This window comes from Orbicella franksi, chromosome 13 (assembly GCF_964199315.1).
Source record: "Orbicella franksi chromosome 13, jaOrbFran1.1, whole genome shotgun sequence".
Taxonomy (NCBI): Eukaryota; Metazoa; Cnidaria; class Anthozoa; order Scleractinia; family Merulinidae; genus Orbicella; species Orbicella franksi.
In genome coordinates this window covers 2,532,575-2,548,639 of record NC_138157.1, presented here as the reverse complement: position 1 = coordinate 2,548,639, position 16,065 = coordinate 2,532,575, and the positions used below count along the sequence as shown (strand labels likewise).

General features: G+C 39.9%; 1 protein-coding gene across 1 annotated transcript; it reads left to right on the top strand.

The window, feature by feature from the left end:
* The first annotated feature begins 2,479 nt into the window (after positions 1 to 2,479).
* Positions 2,480 to 14,323, top strand: LOC145466354 (E3 ubiquitin-protein ligase TRIM45-like). The gene is made up of 4 exons (XM_081450068.1): positions 2,480 to 7,695; positions 9,443 to 9,706; positions 9,782 to 9,983; positions 11,522 to 14,323. Exons 1-4 carry the CDS (start codon positions 6,102 to 6,104, stop codon positions 11,613 to 11,615), a joined length of 2,154 nt encoding a protein of 717 aa, XP_081306194.1. The 5' UTR covers positions 2,480 to 6,101; the 3' UTR covers positions 11,616 to 14,323.
* Positions 14,324 to 16,065: the final 1,742 nt, after the last annotated feature.

The window sequence follows — 16,065 nt, the reverse complement described above, 5'->3', positions numbered from 1 at the left end:
TTTTACAGCTTTATTTGGAAATAACCTTATTTTTTCCCACACCCAGTGGACAAATCATCTCATGTCACGTGACAGACCTTAAAATGTTACGATTTTTTGGTTTATGACATCACGACACTATTAGTCTTTGATCAGCCCAAGTTTGGGGAATTCTACTTAACAACCTTGCAAAGTAGAAATGTTGGCGCGAAGTCAGTCGGTCCAAAAGTAAACTTTTGAGAAAAACGCACTTTAAGTTTCTTACACGAGGTATTAAGCATTTAACGAGCCACAAATAGTGGGGGGGGGGGGGGGTGCAGATTGGATCTCGGGGGAGGGTGTGCAATGGTTGTTCTATCTTGTAAAAAATTAGCGCAGTTGTGGGAAACATTCCTTTTCATAAGGGAAATGAATGAGCCTGTGATGGCAGTTTGAGGCAAAGCTTTTCACAAATAATTATACCAATCGAGTTGTGCATGTCTTAAAAGTTTTTTTCTAAATAGTTTCGTTCATATAAGTTAAAAATAATCTATAGTTTTGGTCACGTTCTTATAGTAAACAGTCGTTGCTATGACCGTTGCTACGTGAAAAAACTTATACCACTGTGTACTTTCCTTACATTTCACACTCATCTGGAAGGAAATTCGGCAAGATCGTTTCAAAATGTTTTTGACAAGTCCTCAAGGGTCTTAAGTCTTGTATTTCCAAGAAATTGAATTTTTCATGAACATCGCCATATTTTAGGGTATCGTACCCCTTGAACGAAAATTGAATGGACGAATGACCCACGGACCCCTTATGTTTGTCATTGTGTCACGGTTGCGATAGAGGCGTGACACATTGTCGTCACAAGACTGTTTCAGGATTGGTAGTCAATTTCCGTGGTAGCAGTATTCTGGACACTGATTGGTCGTCATTTCCCGTGTTAACGATCGATAGATAGACACCTTAATTTAAAAGTGAAAATCTTAAGGCAACAATTTCAGGGTAGTCACTCCAGGGAGCTTGCAAAGCATCTCTGCTATGAATAGGAGCCCTGAAACTATTACCTCGCATAGATTGCACAATAATAGGATATTTACAAAAATAAAAACATAAATATAGGAAAGTATATTACCTCAATCACGTGTTATCTACTCGCATGTGGGATTTAGCTCAGCTCAGCAAGTTTTATTTCAAGGATATTGTAGAGTTTTAATTCACCCCTGAATTTTGGTCTCTATTACGTGTTTTGCAAATCCATGTGTTTCAAATCCAGTCCAGTCCAGTCCAATCAAAATTTTACAATATGACGCCTGAAAAGCTCGAGGAAGTCTCGATATGGCCGGTTACGTCAGCCGCTCCAGTTACGAAAACTAAGACTTTTTCTTTCTTGGCTAACGTCGAAGGTCTCGCTGTTCGCCGTAATGGTGAGAACTGAGTGACGAAAAGACACAAAATTCATAAAACGGTTCCAAACGTCGCGAAAGACGGCGAAGCGACAGTCGAAGAGAGCGCGACTTAAGCTGGGAAAGAAGCGGAGCTGTAGGGAGGGGACTGGGGGCAAAAAAATTTACCGTGCGAATGGATCACTACCTTAGCAGCCGGTTAAGAGTTGGAAATTCAACGTAGATATGTTGTCAACGGCAACAGAGATACTTCAGTAAAACGATTCAAATAAAAGGTTGAAAACACGGGTTTTTGTACCAGGTCAATCAATTGAAGCCAAAATGTCACAGCCTGAAGAACTGTATTTCTTCGAACCACTGCCAACGTACGCCTTCGGCACTCGCGAACTCAAACCGCCTTTGGCGCTTTGACTCCGGAAGGAGAAATCGAACAATTTTTCACCCGTTGGTTGCAAGTTATATCTTTCATTGATGTACAGTATTAAAAAGGTGATGATTTGAAAGCTGTCATCGCTTGTGATTACTGCACATTAGTGCGTATCAACCCTCGTTGAAAGTTAGTCACACTCCAGGTGCTTACGGTGTCCCTTGACACAGGTAAATCAGGGCTTCGGAACCCAGAAAAAGTGTTCTCATTCCCTAAATAGAGATGTCCTTGCAATGGAGGTAAATAGAGGTAATTGACAGAAACAAAGACCATATGAACCTTTTTCTCGTCCCATATATATGAGACTTAGTCTCTTCCGCATCAGAGATGTTATATGACCATGCATATATATTGCTTTTTTATATTATTATATTCATTTAGGATTCTGATAAGGAAACTTTACAAAAGACAATTAATTATAAAATTAAGCGAACGGAGAATATAAGGTTTAGAAGTCATCTTGACTCCATTATCAAGTAGAGAAAATAACAGTCGGGATGTTAATTAACATATCCTTACACCCGTTTCATACTATAAAGAAAAGGATAAGAAGAAGGAGAATTTATTATATACACAGGGAAGGGGGTGGTTACCTAGTCCCCCGAGCCAGAGGCTAATAATAAAAGTGCTTGACAAGTGCTACACACACCTATGTAATTAATTTGGTCGAGTCGAAAAATAGTTAATAAAAAAATGTATTCATTCCAATACTAACTACTTAATAACCGAGAGTGAGGTCGTTACGGGAAAATCTCAAACTGAGGCCTTGCCGTATTGACCGAGCGATAGCGAGGTCAATACGGTAGGCCGAGGTTTGAGATTTTCCCGTAACGACCGAACGGTCGAGGTTATTAAGTTGTTTATTATATGGCCCATGAATTAAAGAAAAGAAAAAAAATTATTCGAGCGGAAGTCGTCAGTTTACATCCGGCGATGCGCGCGTTTACCGATTCATTCATTGTCTCAAACCCAGGGCAAAACTACACAGTCAGTGAACTTCACCGCTGTATTACGTATTCCGTATAAATACACATTTCTTTACGGGAGAAGTGATTGTTACAGCCACAAAAAGGTGTTTTAGTATAGTGGTGCCACAAGTTGATGGGGGAGTTTTTCCGACTTTTGTGGTGAAACGTCAACGCACGTGGAAAAGACAGAAAGTGCTTCAAAATAGTCCAAACCAACGGTCTTTCGGTGAAACAAAATACTAATGCTTCAGAATGCACTGCTCAGAATAACTCGATCTCCGCATTCGCTTTCTACAACATATCTTCGCCTTCTTCATTCTGGGATTTATGGATGAACTTTTCAAGCCTTGTGAACGTCTAAAACTTCCTGCAGTTATTAGAAACACTGCTACCGACAGAAACCGCCCGATTGTTTACATCTGATGATCCTGGAAACTGCTTTACCCTTGCTTGTGTAAAGCGAGGGAATATATTTGATGAGAACTGTGACGGAGTTTAATATTTCTGCAATTGTTGTGACTAAGATGACATCTTATAAGTTTCTTTGTTGTGTTCTGCTCAGGATGCATGACAGATCTGCGGATGGTGTTTTTCACTTAGCGATCTTAGCTTTACTTAAGACTCGGCAAGCTTTGATTGTTTTTCGCTAGTGCCCGCCAAGGTTACCGGCTGGTGAGTCAAAAACGACTTCTATATAAATTTTATTAAGGAAAAATCTCGAAACTTTTAGCTACTTACTTTCTCTTACTGTTTTAAATCGGCTTTCATCGTTTCAATGCGCTTGAATTTTCAGAGCCGGGCTCTTCCTAATTTGCATAATCCGTAATCGGCCCGTGGGCATTACGGCTGCATAATGACCGTTCAGATCTCGCTCTTAGCCAATCAGAGCGCGCGTTATATCGGCCACAAGCCAAAGCCATATAATAATATAAAATTAACATCTTGAACGGTATTTTCTCTACTTGATAATACAGTCAAGATGACCTAGAAACGTCTTAGTCTCCTTTCGCTCATTTTTGCAATTGATAAATGTAATCATTAAGGATGCAGAATGACCAACTTAAGAAACTTCATCAAATTTGAAATCTCTATTTTCTACGCGTGCTTAGTGGATCAAAAACTGGAACTAAACGGTCCTGAAAACGGACATTTGCATTCATGTTTCAGTCATTTTAGCATAATTTCAAATATAGTAAGCATCTCGCGTCGTCACCAAACTTCCCAAGCGAACAAAGAACAAAATCGTCTGTAAATGTCCAATTACAGTGTCGCAGTTGATCACCGGCAACATGTCATATGATTAGTCATGACTAAGCTCATTAAAGTTTATAATTTACAACCTCTTCTTGCCGCTTTTGAAAGATAATAGTCCCTTATTGACTCTCTTCCATTTGTTATATTTTGGTGGTATGAAATAAGAAATTTTGGGTAACATCAAAATGATATCATAATTTGACATTTTGACATTTTGTTACAGTTTGAAATGATTAAGACAGCAATCCAAAGCAATGTGCAAGGCCTCTTATGGAAGTGCGCAAACAATGCAAAATTAGTCTTTTTCACCCATCATGATCTTTTTGAGGCCGTGTGGCTACAGTAAGACGAAGACGGGTTCGAGAGTTAATCTCCTGGTGTAGGCCTTCTTCTCAAAGCAGTCCCTGTCAATTTGTTTTTAGATATGGCATCCAGTACTGCTGCCAATAATGCACCACACGTGTTGTGTGGATGTTTTCGAGGAGGATGAAACTCCAGTGCGTGTGAAGCCACTTGGGCTGTCCACGTGACCAGAGTCCGCGTCATAAGTTTGGCTCCTTCTGGGCCCCTTCCACACGTATCCGGAAATTTTTGAATCCGCAACTTTTTCTTTCCGGATTCAAAATTTCCCCGTCCACACGCAGTGTGTTCAAATCGAATTCGCCTGTCCACACGCATCCGATGATATCCGGATTCACTCTAGAGAAACTAGGCCTACACGTTGTGCCGCCATACTGGTTTATTGTTCGGCAAGAGACTGGACACGATTTTGCTACGTCATTTTTTTTCCATTCTGGAGAGCGGATTAAAAAATATCCGGATTCGCTGCCGAATTCGCCGGGTGCGTGTGGGCGGAAGCCGAATCCGGAAAGAAAAAGTTGCGGATTCAAAAATATCCGGATACCTGTGGACGGGGCCTTAGTCTTCCCTGAGATTTCCAAAACCCGGAATAATCTAAAACTAATAAAAATATTTAGCAGATTAACTATCTTTACCCACCATCACGGTCTCTTGGACCCAGCATGGCGTAGGAAAATAGTATCCGCTCTAAAACTAACGGACACTGGAATAACTAAAGTTCTTACACAATTTTGTGCTGAATTAAGGAAAAGATTGCTGAAACAAGATGAAAGGCCTACCGACTGGTCCACGGCTAAGACGATTTGCTCAGACGATCCCAAGAGAACGGGGGTGGGGGGGGGGGGGTGGGGAATAGATTTATCCCGTTGATAAGAAATGCTTGGGTAGGTAAAATGGGTCTCCTTAATAAATGAAATTGACAAATTTAGGTAAAACAGACGATTTTCAACCTCACAGTGGCACTAAACCGAGACATCCAGCACATCATATGTGACAATTGAATTTCAGGTACCTGAGCGTGTACGCCGAGTCATTAGCCGACTTACAACACCGACAAATCGGTCAGTGTAAAACGCAGACTGCAGGTCGTGGGTTAAAGGCAGACTGCGGGTACATACTTTTTAAATTTATATCGTGTTATTTCCATTTATCGAGTGCTAACCGGAAACAGGGTTTTCAGGCTCGGTTTGAACCTGAAGGTTCAAGTAATCGGGATTTGACTGTTTATCCACCGGAAAAGTGTGAAAAGCAGCATATGCAGTGTTACACGAAAAGAAGCAAGCTGGTAACAAACATTTTCAGTTGTGTTATTTCTTAAATTCAGGATCGGCGAATGTGTTAACTACAGCATCTACGATCCTGAGATCTCCATAGTCAGTTGAAAATGAACACTGAGGTAGATTGCCCGGTTTTGCTGTCGCCTGACCAAATGCCAAACTCACACTTATGCCAACCTGACCCGACGTACATTTGTTTTCTTCTACCTGAACGAAAAGACTCACTATATACCGGGAGTTCAACTGTGCTGTGACATTTTCTCGGTCACGATTCTGAGAAAACGAAACCGGAAGTCACTGGATTTCCAGGAATTAACCGCAATGCAAATAATTTTAAGCATTTCAAATGAAAGATCGTTACTAAATCGCGCACATTCTAGCCAATTAAACTTTTAGCTCTTCGCTTTCACCTGTTGATATATTTTGAAAAGTTGGGGCCTGTAGAATCATGGGGAAAGCAGATCAAAAAGAAAGAATAACAAGTTGTAAAGAAGCACGCGAATTAGCTTCCGGTCTCCAGGGCCACTCCGATCAATTCTCCGTCATGCGTGAGACCTGCTCACCAGTAACACCTCGGGGATTTTGGCGTCTTCGCGTGATGGCTCAAAGTAGGAGCTTTTTCGACGAAGTTAAGAGGGAATTAGAATGTTCAGTGTGCAAGGAGCAGTTTAGTGAAAGCAACGAACCGAAAATACTGAAATGTCTTCACACTTTCTGCAAATCCTGTCTGGAAGCTTGGCTGCGACAGCAGGGTGGAGAAGCGTTGAGTTGTCCAACCTGCCGTCAGATCACCGAATGCCCGAGCAACAACATCAGCAGCCTTCCATCTAACCTGTTTTACAAGCAGATGGTGGACATTGTTAAGGCTTACAGCGGACTAGGCCAGGAAGATTCACCACACTGTGGAAACTGCGACGTAAGAAAGTCGTTGAAGTACTATTGTGCTGATTGCAATCACTTCCTGTGTGAAGACTGCGCTAGGGCTCACAGAAAAATGAAAGCTCTTAGTGGTCATCAGGTTAAAGAAATTGGGAAATTCAAGCCTAGCGATGCCCGAGATTACGCCAGGAGAGCAAATGTTTGCAAGAAACACAACGATGAAGTGCGATTTTATTGTGAACAATGCGTGATATGCATTTGCCGTGACTGCGCCATATTGGATCATCGAGACCACAACATCGTTTCGCTTGACAACGGATTACAAAAGAAGAAATCAGAAATTGAGAATAAGATGCAAGAAGTCCAGGCAAATGTTCCTCGTTTGAAGAGCGAAAAAGAATTCCTGGAAAAGCAAAGAATAAGAATGAACAAAAGCGTCGAACAAGCGACACAAGAAATACACAGAACGATAGAAAGGAACATAGAATTGATTCGCCAGCATGAAGCAAGCATGACCGATCGACTAATGAAGCAGAAAGAAACTTTCGATGCTGCATTTTCAAACACAATGACCAGCCTGGACGAAAAACTGGTTGAAATAGAGAGCAGCTTGGACTTTGGCAACGAAATACTTCAACGAAATAATTTACCAGAGATTCTAAACGTGGAAGAAGTGCTTGAACAAAGGTTTCAGGAACTTATGGAGCCTTGTGCATTTAACTTGAAGGCAAATTATTCCGCCGTCAAATACATTTCAAATGACTTGTCGTCCCTGAAAGATTCACCGGGGAAGTTACTCACGACAAACACTGAACCTTCGTCAACCATGGTGGATAGCATGGCCCTGACAGAGGGTGCCGTACAAGGCGAAGATTGCACTTTTACAGTGATTACAAAGGATTCACAGGGAATTAAAACCTACAGTGAAATTGACATGGTTGAAGTTTGCATTCAGTCTCTCCAGACGAGAAAAACCTTGAAGGCCACCATAACAGACTCAAAAGATGGCTGCTATAAAGTATCATATAGACCTGAAGCTGCAGGAGAGTTCAAAGTTGTCATAACAGTGGCAGGCGAAGCGATCAAGGGAAGTCCCTTCCACTTGAAAGTGAAAGAAAGAAAGTTGAGAGGAGAAAAGAAAGCACAACATACGGAATCGCCAGGTATCTGTTTTTAATTCTACTTTTTTTCTTTGATTAAATTTTTCATCGTGCGGGATGCAACAGGCACATGGTTGATGATTTAGATGGCTTTACATTCCAACTCTTTGTTCAAATATGTGGGTTGAGTTTGTTGTCAGTTCTCAGCTTGCCCTGAGGGTTTTTCTCCGTGTTCTCCGGTTTTCCTCCCTTCACAAAAACCAACATCTCCAAATGCTAATTCGATCACAACAGAGGACCTGCATGAAAACTGGCTAAGGCTGATGTGGCTTCCGCTATTAAGTATTGTATATTTATTTCTATTGTTTTATTATAATTTCTTAATTATCATTAATTTAAATCGATGATAAACGTAGTTTAATCATTGAGGCTTTATGTCCTTTATTAATTGCTCCTGTTGAATGATTAATTTTCATGCGTTTCTTTTTGTTACAACAGAGCCGGCTTTTCAAGTTGATCAAGTATCCTTCATTACCCTTCATTGCTCATTCAAAAGAGCAAAAATTTCAGTGTTAGATACCATTTCAATTGAGCGTGTTGCTTTTCAGTTAACTTAGTCGTTTTAGTGTTAGTGAATATGGATAATTAAGGTTATGAAAGCTAAAAATTTGAAAGTAACCCACCTAAATCAAAATAACTTATTTTTAAAACTCACATTCCCCAACCGGGTTGTTCTAAGTTGTAATTACTTTTATTGTAATTACCTTTATCTTAAAAAGCCCGCAGCCTGAGTCTTCTTGACTGTAGCGTAATAAACATAAGACGATTTCCCTTTGTTAAACACTGCGAAAATTTCTACATATATGATGCCAAAAATCCATGGGGAGTCCTTGTTCAATGAGAAAAAAAAAAAAAAAAAAATGTCGTTGGCGAAAAGAAAATTTTATCTTGTTAAAAACCATATCTAATGTTCCGTACTTCCCTTTCTTTGTTTTCCTGCAAAGGCTGTTAGTAGCTGGACACCCCAAAACAGCGACACAAAAAAAGGAATGTAGAAGAGTTAAGCTAAATGCCTTAAAAAGATAATAACAATGGAGGACTTATTACAATGGAAGATTTGAGAGGGAACTGGGTTCCGCTATACAATTATCATTTATCTATTGCCTGTAGGCAATAGTTAAATGATAAAGAAATATTGCACGGAAAAGCTAGTTATTGTAAGACTGTGCAATTTTTATCATTTTAAAAGAATCAAGAAACTTCTTTCTTCAATTTTCTGTAATAACTGGTAAAATTGAGATCAGATCAGAAGGTTAAATAAATTTGAGCGTGTCCGTTTTTGAATTTCCAGAGTGTATTTCTTGAACAAGTAGCTGAGTAGTACCAATAGTAGGCAATTAACTGAGAAAAACGGCGACTTGTCTTGTGGAATGCCGCGTTTTTTGAACCCTTCGATTAATAAAAACGTCTGAAATCCTGTTTCCCTCTGTTGGGTTTGTTTCACTGTAAAACCGAACCAATTGTCGGTTTCCTTAGAAGTTCGAAAAATCGGGATTTCACTGTATTAATGCTAGCCCCATACTAGGCTCGTTATCTAGCAGTGGATTAAAAAAAATGTGGATTTGTTCCAACTTTATCTCTTGATCAAAAACTAAATGAAATGAAAGATAACGTAGGTGCTAAGCAAATGTGATGAATACAGCGTGGGTTCACCGGGTGTAAGATGGCTTAACATTAGTGCATGCTGTAACCCTAAATGTTTTTCGCAATCAACACTAACTTGACTTATATTATCTTTCATCCTGTTCAGTCAAGCCGCCAACATTTATCAAGTGCTGTAGGTGCTCGGAATACGCCTTTGTGGCTTACCTATCACTATGTGGTCACTACGTCTGCAAGCCCTGTAAAAACCAGATAAAAGGGGTATGTGTAGAGTGCGGACAGGATGTGATTTGTGAAGGAAACCAACCAACTGGGCACATGACCTATGGGACTGATGCAGATCATTCTCTCCCGGGGCACGAAGACTGTGGAACCATAGTGATTCGCTTCAACTTTGACAGAGGCATTCAAGGTACTGCTGATCTGATACCATTGTAGCTGTCTTATGCATTTCATTGTAAGTGTACTGAGTGTACCTTTATTACAGGTCCGGAGCATCCCAATCCGGGGGTACCCTACTGGTGCTTCTTCTGTAACGCCTACCTTCCTGATAACGCGGAAGGGCAGAAATTGTGCAGCCTGCTGAGAAAGGCGTTTGATGAACGATTGTTATTTACCATTGGAGAGGACAATACCGTCTTATCTAACGGTGTCGAACTGAAAACGAGTATAAGTGGAGGGCCATCCAGGTATGTGTTACCCATTTAACTATTTGCGTACCAAGTACTGTTAAATCAGTATGTTCATAGATCTCACCTCTTATTGACGATGAATTGTTTCATAACTAGCTGTCAATAAGCAAGTTGTGTATTGACAATTGTACAATGAACTTCGTCAATAAAAGGACAGATGTAAAAGCTGATCTCAGTTTGCTGTCACATGTTACAAACGTATATATATTTCCATAAGGTCGTAATACTAGCAATAATGATAAATATTGCATAAAACGTACAACAGTTTTTAAAGACATGTTTCGGCATGCTTATGCCATCTTCAGTTTAAAATCGCTATAAAATTGGCCTTGTCCGTACTCTCATTGACCGAACTTATAAAATCAACAACACTTCTTCCGGTTTTGAAAACGATTTGATCAAGCTTTCGGACACTCTAAAACGTAACTCGTTTCCTTCACACATCATTGAAAAAACCTTCAAGCGGTATCTTAACAAGCCTTCTGATCAAAAAAGCCGCAACGTTAATGATGAAAACAATATACGCTATTTTAAGCTTCCTTTTATCGGCCAGTACTCTAGAATAACGGAACTCAAACTACGGCAATTACTTAAACGTTTTTGTGAAACGGATCTTAATATCAAATTAGTTTTTACTTCTTTCAAAATCAAGAATATGTTCAGTTTTAAAGATCGTACTCCTGATGCTCTAAAATCCATGGTAGTTTATCAATTTACTTGTGCGGGATGTAATTCCTGTTATATTGGTGAAACCAGTCGCCATTTTTCTACCAGGATTAAAGAACATACAGTAAGCGATAAAAACTCGTATATTTTTAAACATCTTTCTCAATTTTCTTCATGCAGGGGCATGTACACACCTTCTTGTTTTCGCATCTAAGACTCAGCGAATAGCTCTATTGATCTTAAACTTAAAGAAGCCTTTTATATTAGTAAGAACAAACCTGACCTTAACAAACAGTTACATCACTTCAACACCTTTTTAACTCTGTAATTTCCGTTTCCACTGTTTTGTAATGCATATTGTAAATAATTTTTTCATATTTTGTAGTATATAACTTGTGCCACGTATCATTAGTCACTCTATTAAACTGAAGATGGCATAAGCATGCCGAAACATGTCTTTAAAAACTGTTGTACGTTTTATGCAATATGTATATATATTTACTGCAATGAGAGGTAAACTAGTTGTAAGCTGCTGGTAAATAAGGGAGTGAGACATTAATCCTAGCTCCGTTTTAAGCGGCAGGAAAAGAATAGAGGAGGGGGCGGTGTGGGGGGGGGGGGGGGGGTTGGAGAGAGATGAAGTGGAGGATAAGAATTTTATGTGTGAATTTACAACAATGAACGGCTCTTGTCGCCTCGAATTATTTACCTTAAAGTCACTGCCCATTGCTGAGTTACGATTTCCCAGTTACCAGAGAAATCTACCGACGTGATAATTTAATATCCATTTCTCAGCGTGGCCGTGAACGCAATAGGTTAGAAGGCTAGCGAGAGGTTTACTTAGTTAAAACATATTTTTCTCTTTTTAGGTGCGGCTATCCGGACCCAGGATATCTTGATCGACTCAAGAGCCAACTGGCACAAAAGGGAATTTCACAGTCAGGCGAGGCAGCTCTTCCATAGACTGCTACGCTTTGTTCGAACCTTGTTTCGCTAGTCCAAAGCGAGTACTCTGACAATAGATAGTTTTAGGAATGTTCCAGGAAGAAGAGCAATACAAAAGGTGGTTGAGTTTCAGCGTGAACAAATTAATACCAGATCTTTGGCAGCCTTTTCGCAATTTCGTGCAACGAGCCAAAAAAAAAGAAACGAGTCAAGTTCATGTTGGCGGTAACAATCATAGGTGCTTTTTATTTTTATAGGAAAACCGGTTTTTCCAGTAGGAAACGAATTAATTTGAAGGGGCCTTTCCACTGGAAGTTTGATGAGATACACAGCCTGTTCGGTGGGAATTGAAATGGAGTAGTCCTTTCGACTGAAAAGTTTTCAAATGCTGTCAAATGGTGAGATCTCGATGACAATTCTACTACTTTTATTCATCAAAAAGTTAAATGTTCGGCTTCTTTTCTCAATTTTGTTTTCCTAACTGGTAATCAGGACTTCTTGTTGTCCAGTTCCGTTTGTAAGTGTATTGATTAATCAAAACGGATTCCCACTTCGCGGTGGTTTACATTTGTTAGGCAGACCACTCATATCTAGTACGACCAACTCTTGCGGTATCGTGTTGCCATGACAACTGTCAAAGTTGTTCCGTGTTCATGAGCGCTGGTATTATTACAGCCTGAACATCACGGCTTATTTACAGTGAACCTAGGCCATGAGTATTTGTGTGAATCGAAAAAAAAAAAAGTGCCGTCCTGTTTCACTTGAAGGACTGCTGGTCCATTGCAGATTTATTACTTCGCAGAACATTCTAATCAAGGCTTATGAAATGCATTCTGTGACGATAATAAACAATTATTGGATGAGGTTTTTGTGATATCCAGAATACTAGGTCGAGGTAGGAGTTATCAGCCTCAGCCTTCCGTTTCGGCTGATAACCCTTACCGAGACCTTGATTATTCTGGATATCACAAAAACCGAATGACCGACTGCAGAGATGACGTCACAGGCGCTGATTTCGACGCTTTCGACCAATCAGAAAAGGGATAGTGAGTTCAATGTATAATAATACGTAGAAGCTGATAGTAGGGCGTGAAATTTTGCGATAAGATATATCTAGATCTCGAGTGGCAGTCCTGACAAATGTTAGCCTGGGACGGTTAAATGCATGGAATATTGTGAACTTTTGTTAGATGTTCTCTCAAGGTTGCTTGCTGCTCAAAATAACTGGTAAAATTATGGTAGCTCAGTTCGCAAAACGAAATTTCTCTCAGCTTAGAATGATCGAATCATTTTGCATAGAGGCCAAGACATTGGTCTCGTTTGCCACAGATTCCCTGACAAAATTAATCCTAGGCGCTAAACATTCTACGACACTGGTCCATTAGAGCACGGCCGGGTTCGAGCTGTTTTTGGCCTGGCCCGAACATATGCCCGAGAGTGACTGTGTTTCTGGCAAGTGTGTCATTATACCCAGGGATGACCTGAAGATCATCACTCACATCACCGGACTGCACACTTCTAAGTGCTAAGTCTGAGACAGCATATAGTCAGCAAAGTAGAAATAAACGTTGATAGGGTGTATCGAAGTAAAAGATCAATTATGATAGGTAAATTATCGATTATAAAATTATGGAGGACTATTTAGGTATTCCACAAGAAATGCACAGGGGGGTGAAAGGTATGTAACTTCTGCAGTCCTGTATAGTAATTCCTTAAAAATAAAAATTATGCTTTGAAACCAAGATATGGTATGGAAACGAACGCCGTACTACAGTGTGACGGGACGAAAACTTGACAAGCTGTCATGTAAAATAGACTCTCGCAAAGCCCCTTAGATCAAAAACTCCAAAACTAGGCGCTGATTAGATTAGCTTGTTTAGTTTGTATTTTTCCGAGGCAGTGTGCAACTCTTGGGTAGAAAAAACTATGTTGAGACGTTGACAGCACATTTTGTTGACTTTTTAAGAGGCGCCCTCTGTAAATTTCAACTATGGCCATTTGGACCAGAAAAAATCAAATTCCTCAAACTTTCTCAGATGAATGGTCTAGATAAGTGATTCACAAAAATATATCTTTCAGTTCAATTCGATTCGTATTTTAGCGTTGGGGCCACCATCTTGGTTTTGCCCCTCTGAGAGGGTTTTCAGTGGCCATTTTAGGGCACATTTTCAACAATTTGCTTTACAAAGAAAACGATATAAATCCGGGTAAAAACCCTTTATTCGAGACAAGCAAATGTTTTTTGTTACATTGAGAGGCTGTTTTGGCAATTTGATCATTACCTGATTTCTTTACAGAATTTTAAATTTCTTCCCTTTCGGACTACTCATGAAGCGCCATAAAAAAGGCGAAGTTTAAAGGAAAATATCGCCAAAAGTACATCACTTGAGATCCCAAAACTACCCTCCCCTTAAAGAGCAATTTCTCACCTGTAAAAACATGCAATAAAATTTTGGGGCAGTTAAAACTGTAAAATGTTAGAAGAAGGAATTTTAGCTGTGCTTTTGTCAACAAAGACCGCCTTCCTAATTAGCATAATAACGTGAAAATAACGATGCACAGAGAAAATAATGATATATTCCACTTACCTTGCGACATGTCGACAACTAGATGTTCCACGATGCCTCGTGTTATATTTCCAGTATGTGTCAGCCACATTTTCGGTGATTAGTGCACGAAATCACTCTCAGACATCGCCACGGTTAAGCAGATTTCAACGCTCCGAAGCCCGCTTCATAAGACAAGAAGTTTAACAATTTGCTGAGATCCTAGCTGACCCAGATGTCTGTTAGCAGCCTTTAAAACCCTCCTCTTAATCGAGGATTCTCATCAAGAACTCGTTTAAGCTCAGTTCTGTTTTGATCTGTTGTGCACCCGCCATTATTCCACAGATTGCGTTACATTTGACAAATGCACATTCCAACGGGTAGGGGTAGGGTGGGTAGGAAGTGAAAATGTAACCGACATTAAAGGCATTTTACGCATTTCTGTGACTTGACCAGTAACTGGCTTTCCCAGAATGATTTGAACATGAGCTTCTACTTGCAGGCATTTTCTAGGTTATTTTTGCAGGGTAGGTTGGGGGGGGGGGGGGAGGGGGTCGTGTATTAAAAAAAAAAAAAAGAAAGAAAGAAAGAAAGAAAACGATAGACAGTATCAGGTCAAAAGATTATGATTTGTGTATCTTGATCAGCTTTCTCAGTTCATCAGTGAGGCTCTATTAGGGGTTTTCAGGATACTGGATATTTGGGTAAAAAGTTAATAGGATGCAAGAAATTTAGGGGAAATATTAATGGGGTAGAGCATGTTTAGATCAGATAAAACAGGACATTGATTGAGTAGGAAATCGTTGAGCTGGATTTAACAGGATACAAGATATTTAGGACTAAAATTAATAGGATAAGGGATACACCGATACAACCCCCCCCCCCCCCTCTCCCACTATGGGGCTTCAACAATGGTCTGCTATTTAGGATAAAATAAAAGTGTGTCAACTGCTATAAGCATTTATTCTGGACTCTTAGTACTTATATCACGGTGGAATATAAAAGTTTTGTATCAGATTTTAGGAGTTTTGAGGTTAGGTAACGCAGCTCCTTGTTAGTAATTTCGAAGCCCACATTTGTTGCACTGAATAGATAGATAAAGACGGGGCTGGAGAAATAAACAGGGAATTAAATGTGTCCCGAATTCTGTACGGTTTAATACGAATTTCTTACATGGCAACCTTTGTGTCTGCAAGAGATCGAAGCACAACATTCCACACTGTATTTGTAAACAACTATCCTAATCTCATTGACAGCCATTAGTTTCTGACGAGAATTTTCATTTATTACAAATAGAATACGGATAGAACTCCAATAACTAGACGCTTTGCTGCGTGTACCCAGGCAGTCGTTATACTGAGAAGCACTAGCTATATTGCAATTGAGCTAAATGTTCTTCATTTGAAGTTGTACGAAATTCAATCGAATCGATGTGCTTAAGCTCTTTTGCTTTTGATTGCATTTCTTAGAATCGATTAATAGCTTATTACACGTTTGCAGGTCTTCAGGGGGTGAAAAGAGTCAAGGTCTTTATATCAGCCTATAAACGTTTCAGTCTATTTTCCTCAGCCTTTGTCGTTGTTATTTGCGTTTCTCAAGCAAGCGAGACATTTTGAATTTCCGAGTTATGGCGGTGCGTGACATAGACCTACGGACGCGTTTGTCGAAAAACATATACTTATGTCGTGCCTCCTGGTCGTGCTTTTTAGCCCAATCAGCAGTTAAAGTACTAGGAAAAGTGCTTATGTAAATGCTTGTTTGTTCAGTACAGATAATCAGTCGCCTAGATAGCCAAAGTAAGCTCCAGATGTTTACACTATTTTCCGGCTGCAATGTTGGCGTACCGTGGAGGTACTGGTCTCTGTAAATTTCTGCAAAATGTTTTGACGAATATCTGAGCTTGGGAAAACGCACAGACTTAA

Bases quoted from the DNA above. Each gene is read 5' to 3' on its own strand.
- LOC145466354 (XM_081450068.1), top strand. From the start codon at position 6,102: ATGGGGAAAGCAGATCAAAAAGAAAGAATAACAAGTTGTAAAGAAGCA. The intron at 7,696-9,442 runs GTATCTGTTTTT...CATCCTGTTCAG, and splicing joins ACAACATACGGAATCGCCAG to TCAAGCCGCCAACATTTATC. The intron at 9,707-9,781 runs GTACTGCTGATC...CCTTTATTACAG, and splicing joins CTTTGACAGAGGCATTCAAG to GTCCGGAGCATCCCAATCCG.